We start from the raw sequence: 20520 nt of genomic DNA, 5'->3' as shown, positions 1-20520 counted from the left end.
TTAAAGGCAGACACATTCAGAAAAAGAAGACCCAGGCAAATTTAGAGAGCAGCAGTTGCATCTTTTTTCCTCAGTTCCTCACCCAACTGAGAATGGGCACCAAAACCCTCTAGAAATACTACTACCCATCATCTGTCTCCAACTGATCTTTCACTTGAGTGACAGTGTACAATGACAATCAAACCACAAACAGACAAGCAAACTACATGTTGATTCACTGTATTGGAGACAGAAATGGTCCCAAGAATCTGACTACTCTCATGCCACATGATCACACTATAAAGAAATTAAATCAAAAGCAATAAATGTTCACAGTACCCATAGAGAAACTAGCCAAGTGAGTGAGTCACAATGTATTTTGCCTAATTTTAACTTACTCCACTTTTCCTTGTTGGTTTTATTACACTGTTCCTCACACCTATCCTCTCTCAAAGGAATACTGAGCCAAGGGCATACAAAGTCAAGCCAGATTCTGGTCCACGGGTTTTCCGGTCCCAAGAATTTTCACTTCCTAACTTGGCCAGTGGATACTAGTACCAACCTCACATATTTCCACAGAATTTGCTGTTATCAGACAAAACCCTCCTTTCCTAATCGCCCCTCCCTCCACCACTCAGACTCCCGGCCCAAACTCGCGCTTATTTTTCATTATTCCACACCTTACTGATCGTGTAGTTTCTTTCAACCTAGATAACAAAGGACCTTCACAGCTCTGCCCTACCTTGACATGGCCAGTTTCCGCTTGGAGCCCACTGAGGGATTTATTTGAGGCTCTTCTTTCACCCTTGTATGATCCATCATTTCTTCTTTGGGGAAATACTTCTCTTCTTTTACATACACTTCATCCATTATTTCCTCCTTTTTAATATTCTGATCAAGAGACACTTCCTCACGTTTAATATCCAAGCTATCTTTCTTCTCTTCCTTCACTTCCAGCCAGTCCATCACTTCTTCCTTCACCTTCACTTTCTCTTCCTTTATCTCTGTTTCTTCCACCTTTTCTTCTTTTACCATCAAACTACTATCCATCTCCTGCTTCACCTCCAATGTGGCTGGTTTTTCCTCTTTCACCTCATGTCCGTCCTCCTCCTGCTTTACCCACTGGCCATTCAGCGTACCTTCTACCATTTCTGACCAGTCCATTACTTCTTGCTTCACAACCGTTAGGTCTATTCGCATCTCCTCTGCTCTTCGTCTACTTTCTTCTTCCCCTGCCCCTGTCTTCTCAATTCCGGTCAGACCATTCCCCGCCCCTCCATCGCCGGACTCCTCCGTCCTTCCTCTCTCTTGATCTGACTCGAGACTTAGCCGCGCCCCCTCAGCTTCACTCTGGAGACCTCCTCCCGACATCTCTTCACTTTCAGCAGCAAAATCCATCAGCTCAAGATCCTTGACCTCCGTTGCCACTCCGTCCTTCAATGTGTTTGGTTCACGCCAAGAAGGCCGAGTTACCTGCAAAAACACGAAGAGGTGCCCACGTGCATAACAGAGAAGCAGCAAGCAGTGAACGCCGACCCGGCGCGCCTGTCCCAACGGTCGTAAAGCAACGCTTCCGCGCCGTGCCCTTTCACGACTCATGGAGCTCTTTACGGCTCTGCGGCAGTCCCGCACAGATCTTCCCGGGATCCGTCTGAGACCACGCCCACTTCGATCCCGCCTGCGGGGCGGGGTTTCATCAAACCCTTCCCTTGGAGAGGCGGTGCTTTCTGCACGGGGCCACATGCTTCCGCTTTAAGAGACCGGAGGAGTTCAGGAAAAGGGAGAGAGGCGAAATCCTCGCTACATTCGAATGTGAAGACGCACCCTACTCAGTTCTAAGCTTGCATGAAGATGGAAGAAATACCTAATAGCACTATTCTCCATGCTTCAGTTTCTTAAGCAGTACTCCAGAGACGATGGTATTATAAATCTCTTAGTTTAGTTTGATGTTACGTGTAATAATGTATGGAAATAAGCTAGCAGTGATAAAACAAACAACATGTCGTCTCTTTTATTACCGGGAGGTTTCAGGTAGAAAGAAGGCATTATTTTTATTCTTTCAGTTGTTTGTCAATAACAGCCGGCATCAGCCAGTTCCCTATTTACAGCATATATTTAAAGACTGGGTCAAAAAATCAGTTTCCAGGATTTCCTAGAACTTATAGGGGAAAAAACCCAAAACAACCCTCAATAAATGAAAATTTTCCTGGCATCCATTTCAGTTACTTTTGTTGTTGTTGTGTTGTTGAGTTGCTAAGTCATTTCCAACTCTTTTGCAAGTCCACCAGGCTCCTCCTCTGTACTCTAGGCAAGAGTACTGAAATTGGTTGCCATTTTCTTCTCTAGGGAATCTTCCCTACCCAGGAGTTGAACTTGTATCTCCAGCGTCTTTGCATTGCAAGTGGATTTTTACCACTGAGCCACCAGTTACTTTTAAAGATTGTTATCACGTACTGATAACCATGATGGTGTGATCACTCACCTAGAGCCAGATATCCTGAAATGTGAAGTCAAGTGGGCCTTAGAAAGCATCACTAGGAACAAAGCTAGTGGAGGTGATGGAATTCCAGTTGAGCTATTTCAGATTCTAAAAGATGATGCTGTGAAAGTGCTACACTCAATATGCCAGCAAATTTGGAAAACTTAGCAGTGGCCACAGGACTGGAAAAGGTCAGTTTTCATTCTAATCCCAAAGAAAGGCAATGCCAAAGAATGCTCAAACCACTGCACAATTGCACTCATCTCACATGCTAGTGAAGTAATGCTCAAAATGCTCCAAGCCAGGCTTCAGCAATATGTGAACCATGAACTTCCAGATGTTCAAGTTGGTTTTAGAAAAGGCAGAGAAACCAGAGATCAAATTGCCAACATCTGCTGGATCATGGAAAAAGCAAGAGAGTTCCAGAAAAACCTCTATTTCTGCTTTATTGACTATGCCAAATCCTTTAACTGGGTGGATTACGATAAACTGAAAAATTCTGAGAGAGATGGGAATACCAGACCACCTGACCTGCCTCTTGAGAAACCTATATGCAGATCAGGAAGCAACAGTTAGAACTGGACATGGAACAACAGACTGGTTCCAAATAGGAAAAGGAGTACATCAAGGCTGTATATTGTCACCCTGCTTATTTAACTTCTATGCAGAGTACATCATGAGAAAGGCTGGGCTGGAAGAAGCACAAGCTTGAATCAAGATTGCTGGGAGAAATATCAATAACCTGAGATATGCAGATGACACCACCCTTATGGCAGAAAGTGAAGAGGAACTAAAAAGCCTTTTGATGAAAGTGAAAGAGGAGAGTGAAAAAATTGACTTAAAGCTCAACATTCAGAAAACGAAGATCATGGCATCCTGTCCCATCACTTCATGGGAAATAGATGGCGAAACAGTGGAAACAGTGCTATTCTTTACTCTTTTGGGCTCCAAAATCACTGCAGATGGTAACTGCAGCCATGAAATTAAAAGATGCTTACTTCTTGGAGGGAAAGTTATGACCAACCTAGATAGCATATTGAAAAGCAGAGACATTACTGCCGACTAAGGTCCATCTAGTCAAGGCTATGGTTTTTCACGTGGTCAGGTATGGATGTGAGAGTTAGACTGTGAAGAAAGCTGAGCGCCGAAGAATTGATGCTTTTGAACTGTGGTGTTGGAGAAGACTCTTGAGAGTCCCTTGGACTGCAAGGAGATCCAACCAGTTCATTCTAAAGGAGATCAGTCCTGGGTGTTCATTGGAAGGACTGATGCTGAAGCTGAAACTCCAGTACTTTGGCCACCACATGCGAAGAATTGACTCATTGGAAAAGACCTTGATGCTGGGAGGGATTGTGGGCAGGAGGAGAAGGGGATGACAGAGGATGAGATGGCTGGATGGCATCACTGTCTCGATGGACATGAGTTTGGGTAAACTCCGGGAGTTGGCGATGGACAGGGAGGCCTAGTGTGCTGCAATTCATGGGGTCGTAAACAGTCGGACACGACTGAGCGACTGAGCGACTGAACTGAACTGGTCATGTACTGGGCATTAAGAGTTTTCACTTAATGTTTGCATAGTGTCTATGAGATACACTATTTTTCTCTGTGCGTAAGGAGACTTCAAAGAAATGGATTTTTAGCTGTGGGCTGCTTTCTTTTACTCCCTCAAATTCTGTTGTGGTTTGCAGGATGCTCAGCTGTTATCACTCATTCACACTTGATGAAGGAGTGGGTGAGAAGAATGATGATATTTTGAAGCTTTAGTTGAGGCTGCACTGATTGAGCAGCACTGGAAGTAGCACTGAAGTATGTTGGGAAAGTTTTGTGAAATTTTCTTATGGGTTAAGGTAAAGAGGCTTACAGAGAAATCCTGACAGTGTTTTCTGAGATACTTAGAGGTACCAGCTGCCCATAGAGTCAAAGAGCCTTACTGGTAACCCTGTTAGCGATCAGGTTTGTTGGACTCCTTCATCAATAGGAATTGCTAAGAGACCAGGCAAGAAAATCAGGCACGGCTTTATTGGGAGGGAAAGCAAGGAACAGATGATTTTGCTCACTGCTGGGAATGGGGGAGGGGTGCTCCAGGGCAAGCTGGTTCCTTGTATGGGGTGAGGGTAGGGGTGGGTCTAGGGTTCTGGGATTAAAGGGTGGCTTAGTTGGTCTGCCTCACCCCTTGGTGGTGCTGTGTGCCGGATGTGTGCACAGTTCCCTGCTTTTGTTCCAGACTCTTTAGAAGTGGTAGTTGGGTTTTGGGTCTTTTTTTTCTCTTGTTCATAATTTGCCCCAGCTGCCCATGCTGGCAGTTATATTTTCAGTCCCTTATGGTTTCCTTGTATTTTGTTGCTGGAGGAGACTTTTGTCCAGGTGCAAGCACTGCAGCAAAGGGTCGCAGGTCTCACGGCCCAGCCTGTCTCAGATTTGCAGGCCGGATTACATGTTTATGCTAGGAATAGTGCCAAATAACAAGGAATCCACATGGCTTTGCTAAAGACAAAATTTGGGGGAAGATAGTAACAGGAGGATGTGTTTATCCTCAAGAGAATAAAACCATCTGGATTTCCATTTAAGATTACAGGGCAAGTTGTGAAACTACAAATCAGACACCAGAAGTAAAAACACTCTGGAGTATTTTGGATATTTGTCGTTTTCCTACATTTGTTCTTGTAATCTCTGTGTGTTTTTTAACGGTCATTGAAGGGAAAATTGTTAAACCAGTAAGGATTCTTGAGAGCATCACAGCTAATTACTTACCTGAGTTAAACAGTTAACGCTGTAAGACTAGTTTTAATGGAGGTATCAGAGGTTATGGGGCTTCCCTGGTGGCTCAGGGATAAAGAATCTGCCTACAATGCAGGAAATGCAGGTTTGATTCCTGAGTGGGGAAGATCCCCTTAAGGAGGGAATGGCAACCCACTTCAGGATTCTTGCCTGGAGAATCACATGGACAGAGGAACCTGGCAGGCTTCAGTCTATAGGGTCGCAAAGAGTCAGACATGACTGAAGTGACTGAGCATGCATGCATGCATGCATGCATGCATGCATGCAGAGGTTGTGATGATATTGTTAAAGGGCAGTTTTGAAGGAGGAGGGGGACTTGAGTGGTCCTAGAGGAGAGAACTTTGGGTTGTCTGAGTATAGAGCAACCTGCCATGTCTAGGACAGACATGGCAGGGATTCTGGGTTAGGGGGGAGGGAGAAGTTATCTGTGAGGCTGTCATCGAATTCCTATCCAGTTCCTCAGACTCTTCCCCCTCCCTTTTTTTGCTTCAATGGAGTAGAAGGACAAGCCTAGCTCCTTCAGTATACGATTGAAACTTCATGCTGTCCCTGTCGTCTCTGTCCACCATCCCTGCACAAGGCATCACGGTGCGCTGTCCTCCTCACTTTGGCAGCTGGCACTTTGCTGAAATCATAGTTGGTTCAATTTAACAGCTAGGAAGCTGGGAATGCTTCCTATGAAAGCATTTTAGCTCAGACTGAAATACCATGAGAGAGTGTAGAGTAGGGATGGTTAAAGCCATTTTGGTGGCTCAGCAGGCACTGTGGGTAGTCAACTGTCTAGTTGACTATAGAGTGAAATTAGGAGTGTTTTTTCCTGACCACTCAATGGACAGATAAGAAAATAGAGACCCATGGAAAGACAATGCTTTGCTCAGTGTTATGTGTCTATTGGTGGCAGTACTGAAGTAGAAAATGATCTGGCCAGAGCCTTTTGTTCACACTTGAGTCTGGTTAAGACAAAGGCTGGGGAATGTAAGTGCGGCTGTGTCCACATGAGAAGTAGGAGCTGGAAAGCCTGAATTTTACCTTGTGCCCATGTGTTGTGATGTGCAGGTTGGGTTACTGAGAAACAGATGCTGATAGGAGTTATTAGGTTCAATGCTTATAAAAGGAAGGAGGATGAAGCAGGACTGGCCAAAGAAAAAAAATTAAGTTGCGATGCAGGCCTGACAAATCCTTGGCCAACCTGCAGGGTGTTGCTGAAAAAGCATTTTCTTCTCGAGTGTCCCCCGTCAGGGCAGAGCTGCCCCATACTTTATATCTAACCCCACTCAGTCTCCTGATGGGTCCTGTCCCAGAAAGGGAATCATCTTGGGCAATGGGCTTCCCTGCAGCTGGAGGTCACACCGGGAGGCTGATGACTGCCCTTCTTGTAACAAGTAACAAGCTGGGTAACAAGTTCTTTAAAGGGAGATCTAGGTGGTGGTTCTCCATGGCTACCACTGTGTGAATGTGTATTTGCCTTGGTGGTCATGGGGCCTTTTGTCACTGAATTTGCTTGGTTCTTCTTCTTAAAATGGAGATAGGTATGCCTATTTCACAAAGCTATTTTGAGAATTAAATGAGAAAATGTATGTGAGCTTTTGAACAGTAAAAGCAGTTATAACTATTATTTTCCTCATTCTACTAGTAATTTTGAAATCTCCCAATGGTGACAGCTTACTTGTTTTCTCAGACTGGAGGACAAAGCTGAGATAATCACATTCACTAGTTCTTGGCACATTCTCACCATATGCGACAACCCTCTCTGTTTTCACCATTTGTACGTCACCGCTGTCATTACCCTTCCTCTCACTCTCATGCGTTTGATATGATTCTTTACATAAACACGTCTTTGTGAAGTACATAGTATTGTTTTATAGTGTGCTATTTTTTAACAACTTCATTGAGATATGCATGTGTGTGCTCAGTAACGTCGAACTTTTTGTAGCACGATGGATTGTAGCTTACCAGGCTCATCTATCCATAGAATTTCCCAGGCAAGGATATTGGAGTGGGTTGCCATTTCCTTCTCCAGGGAATCTTCCCAACCCACGTCTCCTGCATTGGCAGGAGGATTTTTTACCACTGCACCACCTGGGAAGCCCCTCATTGAAGTATAGTTTACATAAAAATATACCTGTTAAAAAATACACCCACAATAAACTTACAGTTCAGTAACTTTACATTTATAGAGTTGTTCAATCACCACTATCCAGTTTTAGAACATTTTAATTTTCTCCTTAAGTTCCCTTGTTTCTGTTTGCAGTCAATCCCTGTTCCTAGGCCTAGCCCCAGGCAACCATTGATCTGCTTTCTATCTCTTGAGATTTGCCTTTTTTGGAAGTTTCATATGAAATCATATAATACATGATCTTTTGAGTTTGGCTTCTGTTATTTAGCATAAAGTTTTTGAGGCTTATCTATGTTGTAGCATGTGTCAGTAGTTTGTTCCTTTTTATTGCTGAATAATATTCCATTGTATCAATATATTGCATTTTGTTCATTCCTTTACTAGTTGATGGACATTTGGATTATTTCCAGATTTGGTATTATGAATGATTTTGCTTCCATATTCACATGTAAATCTTTGTGTATACATATATTTTCACTTCCCTTTGGTGGATAGGAACCTGGGAGTGGAATTTCTGGGCCATGTGTAAAGTTTGTGTTTAATTTTTTAATGGTCAAACTGTTTCCCAAAGAGGCTACGCCATTTTACATTCCCAGTAATAATGTATTGAGGTTCTAATTTCTCTACATCCTTACTAAAATTTGGTATGGTCAATCTTTTTGATTATGTGTATATAGGGGCTACCAAGGTGGCTTAGTGGTAAAGAAATCTCCTGCCAGTGCAAGAGACACAGGTTTGATCCCTGTGTTGGGAAGATCCCCTGGAGAAGGAAATGGTAACCCAAATTGGTGTTCTTGCCTGGAAAATTCTATGAACTGAGGAGTCTGGTGGGCTGCAGTCCATGGGCTTGCAAGAGTCAGACACAACTGAGCATGCGTGGGCATATATAGTAATATCTCATTGTGAATTTCACTTGCATTTTCTTAATCATCTAAAGGAGATCAGCCCTGGGTGTTCTTTGGAAGGAATGACAATCAAGTTGAAACTCCAGTACTTTGGCCACCTCATGGGAAGAGTTGACTCATTGGAAAAGACTCTGATGCTGCGAGGGATTGGGGGCAGGAGGAGAAGGGGACAACAGAGGATGAGATGGCTGGATGGCATCACGGACTCGATGGACGTGAGTCTGAGTGAACTCCAGGAGTTGGTGATGGACAGGGAGGCCTGGCATGCTGTGATTCATGGGGTCGCAAAAAGTCGGACACGACTGAGCACCTGAACTGAACTGAACTGAACTGAACTGAACTGAATCACTAGTAATGATATTGAGTATCTTTTCATGTGCTTACTGGTCATTTGTATGTGAAATGTTTATTAGTAAAACATTTATTCAGATCTTTTGCCTGTTTTTTAATGTTATTTTTTATTTTTCAAATTAAAATTTTAATACAATTTTAAAAAGTTACTTTCCATTTAGTTATTACAAAGTATTGGCTGTATTACCTGTGTTGTATGATATTCTTGAGCCTACCTCACAGTCAATAGGTGGTACCTCTCACTCCCCTACTCTTGTATTGCCCTGCCCCCTGCATCCTCACTGGTTACCAGTAGTTTGTTCTCTGTCTGTGAGTCTGATTTATTTTGTTATTATGTAGTAGTTGTAGGGCTAGTGTGCAGTGGTAGGGCTAGTGGTAGGGCTTCCCAGGTGGTGCTAGTGGTAAAGTGGTATACTGCCTGCCAATGCAGGAGGTATAAGAATCGTGAGTTCTATCCCTGGGTCAGGAAGATCCCTTGGAGAGGGCATGGCAGCTCACTCCAGTGTTCTTGCTTGGAGAATCCCATGGACAGAGGAGCCTGGAGGGCTACAGTCTATAGGGTCCAAAGGAGTTGGACTCAACTGAAGCGACTTGGCATACAGTATGCAGCCATTAGTGTGAGACCATTAGGGCCTAACCATTAGCACTCATGGGTTAGAAGTACTACTCCACCAGTAGTCTGCTATCAGTCATTCTCGGGGCAGAGAGTGAGGTAAGAAGCTGATCTCCCCAGGGCCCTCCAGGCCCTCTAACCTTGGGCTGGTGAGTGAGCTGGGAGTGGAGGTGGTACAGGCTGAGGGCTGTGTCCTGCAAAGCTCCAGAGCCCTCACCATGGCTGCCCACTGTCCAGACCTGGGTCTTCAGCAGCAGCAATCCTTTTCCCTTTCCCTACCTCTGTGACCTATTGTGGTGGCAGTATCCTTTGGTTGCAGTCGGGGAAACTCGGCACCCATTTGGGTGGCCTGAGGAATCTGAGGGCCAGCTGAGTTCTGGGTGCCTGGTTCCCTCAGTGATGACAGCTGGGCAGGGTCTGGGAACCTCATCCTGAGGGCACTGCCAGCTGGGATATGCCTTTTTAGCTGGGCCTGGACATTGGCAAGAGGATCCAGACTGGGTATTGGAAGAAAGCTCTTGGGCAGGGTAACCAGTCCTTACAGGGATCTCCCCCCTCCTTTTACCCAGGGCCTGAACCTCTGAGGGCAAAAATTGAGCCTTGGAACTTGTCTTTGCTTGTCAGAACAGAGAATACATTTCTTTCAGTGGAGGTTTACAGGAATGTCATGACCTGACTTCACTTCAGGAACAAAGGATCTGACACCAAGAAGTTTGCAACAGCTAATCATGCCCCTTCCTCACCTTTCTTATAACAGGCTATGCTGAAAGTCCTCAGCGAGTTTGAGGTTTTTAAGGCATGAGTAACCATCTCCTTGCATGGTGCTTCACTAAACCTTCTCTGCTCTAAACTCTGACCGTTTGTATTATTTGGTCTCACTTTGCGTTGGGCGCATGGATTTGTATTCATTCCATAACATTTATATTCACTAGTCTGTTGTGTTTTCTAGATTTCACATAGAAATGGTATCATACATTATCTGTTTGGCTTATTTTGCTTAGCATAATGCCCTCCAAATTCCTACAGAGGGCAAAATTTTGTTCTTTTCATGGCTGAGTAGTATTCCATCATCTAGACATACCACTTCTTCTGTATCTATTTATCTGCTGAGGAACACTTAAGCTGCTTTCATGTCTTGGTGATTGTAAATAATGCTGCTATTAACCTTGGGGTGCATGTATTTTTTCAAATTGTTTTGTTTTCTTCAGACATATACCCAGGAATCCAGTTGGCATTCTATTTTCAGTTATATCTGTAGTCTTTTTGAGAAACCTCCATACTGTTTTCTACAGCAGCTTCACTAGTTTACATTCCCATCAACTGTGTACACAGGCTGCTTTGTTTTTGGTGTTGTTTTGAACTGCTCGGTTTTAATTGAATGAATTTAGAATTGGGAGAATTTTTCCAAGAAAGATATGAAACTTATGCCTAAAATTCAAGGCTATTTAGAGCCTTATTGTTATGGTTTTTCTTTTCTCATTCTCAATCGGTCTCTATCTCTGGATTTTTTTATTTAATCATAAAGTACTAATTCATAAAGTTTTGAGCCAGGAGAAGGTAAAAACACTGAAATTCTTGGAGTTTCTTGAAATGCTATGGGTTACCAGAGTTCAGAGTAGTTTTTTCTAGTGAAATAAAGTGAGACTTTGTCTTTTGGCTTATTAGAGCATATGAATTATATTACCATAGTGTATTAAAACTACTTATTTTTAGATATATTTATCCAAATTAATATTATCCTTCTAAGTAGTCACCTAGGGATTGCATATACTTACTTTTCTTGATGCTATTGTTTAAAGATAGGTTTTATAAATTTTTTTCTTAAATTTATCTTCTGGAATACTTTGAATCAAGCTAAAGTTTGTTTCATATATTGTTTTTATTATTTTTAAAAATTATTTTTATTGGAGTACAGTTGATGTACAATGTTGTGTTTCAGGTGTACAGCAAAATGATTCAGTTATACATATATATTCTGTTTTCCAGATTCTTTTCCCATATACATTATTAGAGAATATTGAGTAAAGTTCCCTGCACTATATACTAGGACTTTATAGAGTATCAATTTTATATATAATAAAAAAACTATATATAAAAAAATATATTTAAATTTAAAATTATATGTTTAATTTATATTTTATATATAAAAAATATATATGGTATATATATGTTAATCTAGAATTCCTAATTTATCCCTTCTCCCACCATTTCCGTTTGGTAAATAGAAGTCTTCTATGTCTGTGAGTCTGTGCTGTGTAATTAAGTTATTTCATATCATTTTTTTGATTCTATATATAAGTGATATTATATGATATTTGACTTTGTCTGATTTATATCACTTAGTATGATAATCTCTAGGTCCATCCATGTTGCTGCAAATGGTATTTCATTCTTTTTAATGGCTGAGCAATATTCCATTGTATATATGTACCACATATTTATCCATTCATGTGCTGATGTACATTTAGGTTGCTTCCATGTCTTGTCTACTGTAAATAGTGCTGCAATGAATATTGGGGTGCATGTATTTTTCTAAGTGTGGTTTTCTTCAAATATATGCCCCCAAGTGGGATTGGTGGATTGTATGGTAGCTCTATTTTTAGTTTTGTAGGAAACCTGAGCTGTTCTCCATAGTGGTTGTACCAGTTTACATTTCTCCCAACAGTGTGGGAGTGTTTTTTTCTCCACACCCTGTCCAGCTTTTAATGCTTATAGACTTTTTGATGGTGACCCTTCTGACTGCTGTGAGGTGATACTGCATTGTAGTTTTGATTTGCATTTCTCTAATTATTATTTGCTCAGTCATGTCTGACTCTTTGTGACCCTATGCACTGTAGACTGCCAGACTTCTCTATCCATGGGATTCTCCAGGCAAGAAACTGGAGTGGGTTGCCATTTCCTTCTCCAGGGAATTTTGCTGACCCAGGGATCAAACCCAGGTCTCCTGCATTGCAGGGAGATTCTTTACCATCTGACGTTGAGCATCTTTTCATATACTTTTTGGCCATCTATATGTCTTCTTTGGACAAATACCTAGTTCAATCTTCTACCCATTTTTTAATTGGGTTGTTTGTTGTTGTTTTTTTATATTGAGCTGCATGAGCTATTTGTAGATATTGGAGATTGATTGCTTGACAGTCTCTTTGTTTGCAAATATTATCTCCCATTCTGTGAGTTGGCTTTTTGTTTTATGATTTCCTTTGCCATGCAAAAGTTTTGAAGGTTAATTAGGTCTCATTTGTTTATCTTTGTTTTTATTTTCATTACTCTAGCAGGTGGGTCCCAAAAAATATTATTGCAATTTATGTCTGATTTATGCAGAGTGTCCTGCCTATGTTTTCCTCAAAGAGATTTATAGCAACCAGCCTTCCATTTAGTTCTTTGTTTCTGTTTTGAGTTTATTTTGGGGTAAGGTATTAGAGGGAGAAGGCAATGGCAACCCACTCCGGTACCCTTGCCTGGAAAATCCCATGGATGGAGGAGCCTGGTAGGCTGCAGTCCATGGGGTCACAAACAGTCAGACACGATTGAGCGACATCACTTTCACTTTTCACTTGCATGCATTGGAGAAGGAAATGGCAACCCACTCCAGTGTCCTTGCCTGGAGAATCCCAGGGACGGGGGAGCCTGGTGGGCTGCCATCTATGGGGTAGCACAGAGTCGGACACGACTGAAGAGACTTAGTAGCAGCAGCAGCAGATTGCTTTGCCTGTTTGGGCTCTTTTGTGTTTGCATATACATTTTAAGATTTTTTTTTCTTCTAGATCTGTAAAAAATGCCATCAGTAATTTGATAGAGATTGCATTGAATCTGTAGATTGCCTTGGGTGGTATAGTCATTCGGACAATATGGATTCTTCCATTCCAGGAACATATTTCCATGTGTTCATCTCATCTTTAGTTTCTTTCTTCACTGTCTATAGTTTTATGAGTATAGATCATTTGCCTCTTCAGGTAGGTTTATTCCTAGTTATTTTATTCTTTCTGATATGATAGTAAAAGGAGTTTTTCCCCTTCCTTGTAATAGAAATGTAACAGAATTCTGTGTAATTTGTAACCTGCAAATTTACTGAATTCATTGAGCTCTAGTAGTTTTCTGGTAGAATCTTTAGGATTTTTTAATATGAAGTATCATGTTATCAGGAAACAGTAACAGCTTTGTTTCTCCTTTTCCAGTTTGGATTCATTTAATTTAATTTCCTTCTGATTGCTCTGGCTAGGATTTCCAAAACTATGTTGAATAAATGTGGTGAGAATCAACATCCTTGTCTTGCTTCTGATCTTAGTGGAAATATTTTCAGCTTTTCACCATTCAGTTCAGTCAATTGCTTAGTCATGTCTGACTTGCGACCCCATGTACTGTAGCACACCAGGCCTCCCTGTTCATCACTAACTCCCAGAACTTGCTCAAACTCATGTCCATCGAGTTGGTGATGCTATTCAACCATCTCATCCTCTGTCATTCCCTTTTCCTCCTGCCTTCAATCTTTCCCAGCATTAGGGTCTTTTCCAGTGAGTCAGTTCTTCACATCAGGTGGCCAAAATATTGGAGTTTCAGCTTCAACATCAGTCCTTCCAGTGAACACCCAGGACCGATCTCCTTTAGGATGGACTGGTTGGATCTCCTTGCAGTCCAAGGGATTCTCAAGAGTGTTCTCCAACACCACAGTTCAAAAGCATCAATTCTTTGGTGCTCAGCTTCATTTATAGTCCAACTCTCACATCCATACATGACTACTGGAAAAACCATAGCTTTGACTAGACAAATCTTTGTTGGCAAATTAATGTCTCTGCTTTTTAATATGTTGTCTAGGTTGGTCATAGCTTTTCTTGCAAGGAGTAAGCATCTTTTAATTTCATGGCTGCAGTCACCATCTTCAGTGATCTTGGAGCCCAAGAAAATAAAGTCTGTCACTGTTTTGATTGTTTCCCCATCTATTTGCCATGAAGTGATGGGACCAGATGCCATGATCTTAGTTTTTTGAATGTTGAATTTTAAGCCAGCCTTTTCACTCTGCTCTTTCACTTTCAGTAAGAGGCTCTTTAGTTCCTCTTCATTTTTTTGCCATAATGGGGGCATCATCTGAGTATCTGAGGTTATTGATATTTCTCCCGGCAGTTTTGGTACCAGCTTGTGCTTCATCCAGCCTGGCATTTCACATGATGTACTCTGCATATAAGTTATATGGGCAGGGTGACAATATACAGCCTTGACTTACTCCTTTCCCCATTTGGAACCAGTCTGTTGTTCCATGTCTGGTTCTAACTTTTGCTTCTTGACCCGCATACAGATTTCTCAGGAGGCAGGTAAGATGGTCTGCTATTCCCATCTCTCAAAGAATTTTCCACAGTTTGTTGTGATCTATACAGTCAAAGGCTTTTGCATAATCAATAAAGCAAAAGTAGATGTTTTTCTGGAATTCTCTTGCTTTTTGTATGATCCAACAGATGTTGGCAATTTGATATCTAGTTCCTCTGCTGTTTTTAAATCCAGCTTGAACATCTGGAAGTTCATGGTTCACATACTGTTGAAGCCTAGCTTGAGAATTTTCACCATTTGTATGATAGTTGAGCATGATGTTAGCTGTAGGACATATGTGGCCTTTATTATGTTGAGGTAGGTTTATTCCCTCTATGCCTGCTTTATTGAGTTTTTATCATAAATGGGTGTTGAATTTTGTCAAAAGGTTTTACTCCATTTATTGAGATGATCATATGGCATTTATTCCTTGGTTTGTTGATGTGATGTGTCAAACTGATTGATTTGAGGATATTGAAAAATCCTTGAATCCTTAGGAGAAATCCCACTTGATCTTGGTGTATGATCATTTTAATGTATCTTTGATTCAATTTTCTAGTGTTTTGTTGAGGATTTTTGCATCTGTTCATCAGTGATATTAGCCTGTAATTTTGTGTGTGTGTGTGTGTGTGTGCAAGCGGGTTAGGGAAGACTCTCTTTGATGTTGGTATCAGAATGATAGTGGCCTCATAGAATGAGTTTGGGAGTTCTTCCTCTGCAATTTTTGGGAATATTTTCAGAAGGATAGGTGTTCCTTCTTCTCTAAATGTTTGATAGAATTCACCTGTGAAGCCATCTGGTCCTGGACTTTTGTTGTAAGCTTTCAAATATCAGTTTCAATTTCAGTATGTGATTGGTCTGTTCATATTTTCTATTTTCTTCCTGGTTCAGTCTTGGAAGATTGTACCTGTTAAGAATTTGTCCATTACTTCTAGGTTGTCCCATTTTATTAGCATATAGTTCCTTGTAGTAGTCTCTCATGATCCTTTGTATTTCTATGATACCTGTAGTAACCTCTCCTTTTTCTTTCAAATTTTATTGACACCTCTCCCTTTTTTTCCTGGTGAGTCTGGTGAAAGGTTTAGCAATTTTATCTTTTCAAAGAACCAGCTTTTAGTTTCACTGATCTTTTCTATTGTTATCGTTGTGTTTATTTCATTTATTTCTGCTCTGATATTTATGACTTCTTTCCTTGTATACTAACTTTGGATTTTGTTTGCTCTTCTTTCTCTGGTTGCTTTAGGTCCAAGGTTAGGTTGTTTATTTGAAATTTTTCTTATTTCATGAAGTAAGATTTTATTGTTATAAACATCCTTCTTAGAACGGCTTTTGTTGTATGCCATAGATTTTGGATCATTTTTCACTTTCATTTGTCTCTAGGTACTTTTTGATTTTCTCTTTGATTTCTTCAGTGTTCCATTGATTGTTTAGTAGCGTATTGTTTAGCCTCCACATATTTGTGTTTCTTATGTTTTTTCTACCTTGTAGTTGATTTCTAATCTCATAAAAGATGCTTGATATGATTTCAGTTTTCTCAAATTTATGGAAGCTTACTTTCTGGCCCAGCATGTGATCTATCCTGGAGAATGTTCCATCTGCACTTGAAAAGAATGTGTACTCTACTGCTTTTGCATGGAATGCTCTATAAATATCAATTAATTCCATCTCATCTAATGTGTTATTTAAGGCCTTTGTTTCCCTATTGATCTGTCTGGATCATCTGTCCATTGATATAAATGGAATGTTGACATCCCCCCACTATTAATGTCTTACTGATAATTTCTCCTTTTATGGCTGTTAGCATTTGCCTTATATGTTGAGGTGCTCTTATGTTGGGTGCATATATATTTACCATTACTATATTTTCTTCTTGAATTGGTCCCTTGATCATTATGTAGTGTCCATCTTTGTCTCTTGTAACAGTCTTTAAAGTCAATTTTGTCTGATGTATGTGTTGTTATCCCAGCTTTCTTTTGATTTTCATTTGCATAGAATACCTTTATCCATCCCCTCACTTTGAATCTGTGTGTGTCCCTATATCTGAAGTGGATCTCTTGTAGAAAGAATATATATGGATCTTATTTTTGTGTTCATTCAGCCACTATTTGTCTTTTGGTTGGAGCATTTAATCCACTTACATTGAAGGTCATTATTGGTGTGTATGTTCTTATTGCCATTTTGTTAATTGTTTTAAATTTGTTTTTGTAGGCCCTTTTCCTTCCCTTCCTCTTTTGTTCTGTTGTGCTTTGACACACTTTAGTGTTGTGTTTGGACTCCTATTTATTTTTTGTCTGTATCTCTATTGTAGATTTTTGGTTTGTGGTTATCATGAAGTTTTGATCTAGCAGTCCACATTTATAAAGATTGGTTTAAACCTGTTGGTCTCTTAGTTTCAGATGTATTCCCAGTGTCCTGCATTTGTACCCTCCTGTTCTCATGATTGCTGCTTTTGATATATTTGCATGAGGATGATTTCCTGCCTTTACTATATGTACTTAGTCACTTGGTCATGTTTGATTCTTTGTGACCCCATGGATTTTAGCCCGCCAGGCTTCTCTGTCCATAGGATTTCTTGGGCCAGAATACTGGAGTGGGTTGCTATTTCCTACTCCAGGGGATCTTCCGGACTCAGGGATCAAACACAGGTCTCCTGCCAGTCTCCTGCATTACAGGGGGATTCTTTACCCACTGACCCATCAAGAAAGCCCATACCTTTACTATATGTTTGCCTTTATTAGTGAATTTTCCCATTTGCAATTTTCTTGTTCCTAGTTGTAGGCTTTTCTTTTTTTTCACCTAGAGAAGTTCCTTTAGCATTTGTTGTAAAACTGCCTGGTGGTGATGAATTGTCTTAGCTTTTGCTTGTCTGTAAAGCTTTTGATTTCTCTGTTGAATCTGAATGAGAGCCTTTCTGGGTACAGTATTCTTGGTTGTAGGTTTTTCTCTTTTATCCCTTTAAATATATTGTGCCACTCCCTTCTGGCCTGCAGAGTTCCTGCTAAAAAATAAACTAATAATGTTATAGGTAACTTCTTGTATGTTCTTTGTTGCTTTTAATATTGCCTCTGTTTTTAGTTGTTATCAATTTGATTAATGTGTGTCTCAGCATCTTCTTCCTTGGGTTTATCCTGTATGGCACTTGCTGCGATTCCTGGACTTGGGTGACTATTTCTTTGTCTATCTTAGGGAAGTTTTCAGCTATTCTCTCTTCAAATATTTTCTCAGGCTCTTTCTTTCTTTTCTTTCTGGGACCCCTCTAGAGTGCAAATGTTGGTGTATTTAATGTTGTCTTAGAGGGCTCTTAAAATTGTCCTCAATTCTTTTCATTACTTCTTCTTTCTTCAGTTCTGCAGCAGCGAGTTTCACTATTCTCTCTTCCAGGTTACTTACCAGTTTTCTGCATCAGTTATTCTGCTACTGATTCCTTCTAGTGTATAATTTATTTCAGTTTTAGTCCAACTCTGTTTATTCTTTAAATCTTCTAGCTCCTTGGTAAACGTTTCTTGTATCTTCTCAGTCTTTACCTCCATTATTTTTCGGAGATTTGGATCATCTTTACTATCATTACTCTGAATTCTGTCTTCAGTAGGTGGCCTGTCTCTACCTCACTTAGTTGTTATTTTCTTGGGCTTTATCTTGTTACTCCTTCTGGAACATATTCCTATGTCATCTCATTTTGTATTTCTTCTCAGTCTCTGTTCTGCAGGTTGCAGGGTTGTAGCTCACCTTGCTTCTGGTGTCTGTCCCCTCATGGGTGAGGCTGGTCTAGAGGCTTGTAAAGGTTTCTGGTTGGGAGGGAGTGGTACCTGCCTGCTGATGGGTGGAGCTGGGTCTTGTTCTTCTTGTGGGCAGGGCCATGTCAAGGGGTGTTTGGAGGTGTCTCTAGGCTGAGGAAGACTAAGCATTCTGTCTGCTGATGAGTAGAAATGCATTCCCACCTTGTTGGTTGTTTGGCCTGAGGTGTTCCTGGGTATGGCCAAGTCTTTTCTTTTTTTTCTAATTGGAGTATAGTTGCTTTACAATGTTGTGTTAGTTTCTGCTGTACAGCAAAGTGAGTCAGCTATATATATACTTATATCCCATCTTTTTAAGATTTCCTTCTCATTTAGGTCACCACGGAGCACTGAGTAGAGTTCCCTGTGCTATATAATAGGTTCTTATGAGGTATCTGAGAAGGCAGTGGCAACCCACTCCAGTACTCTTGCCTGGAAAATCCCATGGATGGAGGTAGGCTGCAGTCCAAGTGACTTAGCAGCAGTAGCAGCAGCATTAGGTATCTATTTTATATTTAGTACTCTTTATGTTAATCACAATCTCCTAATTCATCCCACACCCCCTTTCCTCCTTGGTATATATATTTTTGTTCTCTGCATCTATGTATCTATTTCTGTTCTGCACATAATTTCATCTGTACCATTTTTTCTAAATTCCACATATTAGTGACATTATATAATATTTGTTTTTCTGTTTCTGACTTACTTCACTCTATATGACAGCCTCTAGGTCCATCCATGACTCTCTGAATGGCACAATTTTGTTCCTTTTTAATGGCTGACTAATAGTCCATTGTAGAGATGTACCATATCTTCTTTTGTCTGTTCTTCTGTTGATGGACATCTAGGTTGTTTCCATGTTTTGGCTGTTGCAAATGCTGCAGTGAACATGGGGCGCATGTATCTTTTGGAATTATGACTTTCTTTGGGTATATGCTCAGGAATGAGATAACTGGGTCATGCTGCTACTGCTGCTAAGTCACTTCAGTAGTGTCCAACTCTGTGCGACCCCATAGATGGCAGCCCACCAGGCTCCTCTGTCCCTTGGATTCTCCAGGCAGGAACACTGGAGTGGGTTGCCGTTTCCTTCTCCAATGCATGAAAGTGAAAAGTGAAAGTGAAGTCGCTCAATCGTGTCTGACTCTTAACGACCGCATGGACTGCGGCCCACCAGGCTCTTCCATCCATGGGATTTTCCAGGCAAGAGTACTGGAGTGGGTTGCCATTGTCTTCTCCCAACTGGGTCATATAATAGTTCTATTTTGAATTTTTTAGGGAACCTCCATCCTGTTCTCCATAGTGGCTATATCAATTTACTCCTACCAACAGTTTAAGAGAATTTCCTTTTCTCTACACCCTCTCTAGCATTTATTGCTGTAGATTTTAAAATTTTTAATTGGAGGATAATTGCTTCATAATGTATTGGTTTCTGCCATACAACAGTGTGAATCAGCCATAAGTATACATAAGTCTCCCTCCCTCTTGAACATCCTTTGCACCCCCACCACATCCTACCCCTCTCGGTTGTCACAGAGCACCAGGTTGAGCTTACTGCATTATACACCCACTTCCCACTAGCTATTTTTTTACACAGAGTAATGTATATGTTTCAGTGATACTCTTAATTCATCCCACCCTCACCTTCCCCCACTGTGTCCACAAGTCTGTTCTCTATGTCTGTGTCTCTATTCTTACCCTACACATAGGTTCATCAGTACCATTTTCCTAGATTCCATATATATATATATTATATATATATAATATATACACACATATACAGTATTTGTTTTTCTCTTTCTGACTTACTTCACTCTGTATAACAGGCTATAGATTCACCCACCTCAGTTAGAACCGACTCAAATTTGTTTCCCTTTCTGACTAAGTAATACTCCATTGTATATATGTATAATACCACAACTCTTTATCCATTCATCTTTTGATGGATATCTAGGTTGCTTCCATGTCCTGGCTGTTTAAATAGTGCTGCAGTGAACATTGGGGAATATGTGTCTTTTTGAATTATGTTTTTTTATGGTTATGGTTCAAGTAATGGGGTTGCTGGGTCATATGGTAGTTTTATTCCTGTTTATTTTTAAGGAATCTCCATACTGTTCTCCGTAGTGACTGTATCAATTTACATTCCCACCAGAAGTTCTAAAGGATTCTCTTTTCTCCACATCATCTCCAGAGTTTATTGTTCATAGAGTTTTAAAAGTTAAGTTGTTTAA

The 20520-nt window shown here is 40.7% G+C and overlaps 1 protein-coding gene across 1 annotated transcript in view; it reads right to left on the bottom strand.

The window, feature by feature from the left end:
- Positions 1 to 1578, bottom strand: part of ZNHIT6 (zinc finger HIT-type containing 6) — a 58853-nt gene extending 57275 nt beyond the window's left edge. Inside the window, exon 1 of the mRNA XM_052637516.1 lies at positions 722 to 1578. Within this exon, the coding sequence (XP_052493476.1) occupies positions 722 to 1578 (857 nt within the window). The remainder of the gene's footprint in view (positions 1 to 721) is intronic.
- Between the last annotated feature and the right edge of the window lie 18942 nt (positions 1579 to 20520).

This window comes from Budorcas taxicolor, chromosome 3 (assembly GCF_023091745.1).
Source record: "Budorcas taxicolor isolate Tak-1 chromosome 3, Takin1.1, whole genome shotgun sequence".
Classification (NCBI taxonomy): Eukaryota; Metazoa; Chordata; class Mammalia; order Artiodactyla; family Bovidae; genus Budorcas; species Budorcas taxicolor.
The sequence above is the reverse complement of the archived record's forward strand: the minus strand, read 5'-3'. Positions and strand labels throughout refer to the sequence as shown.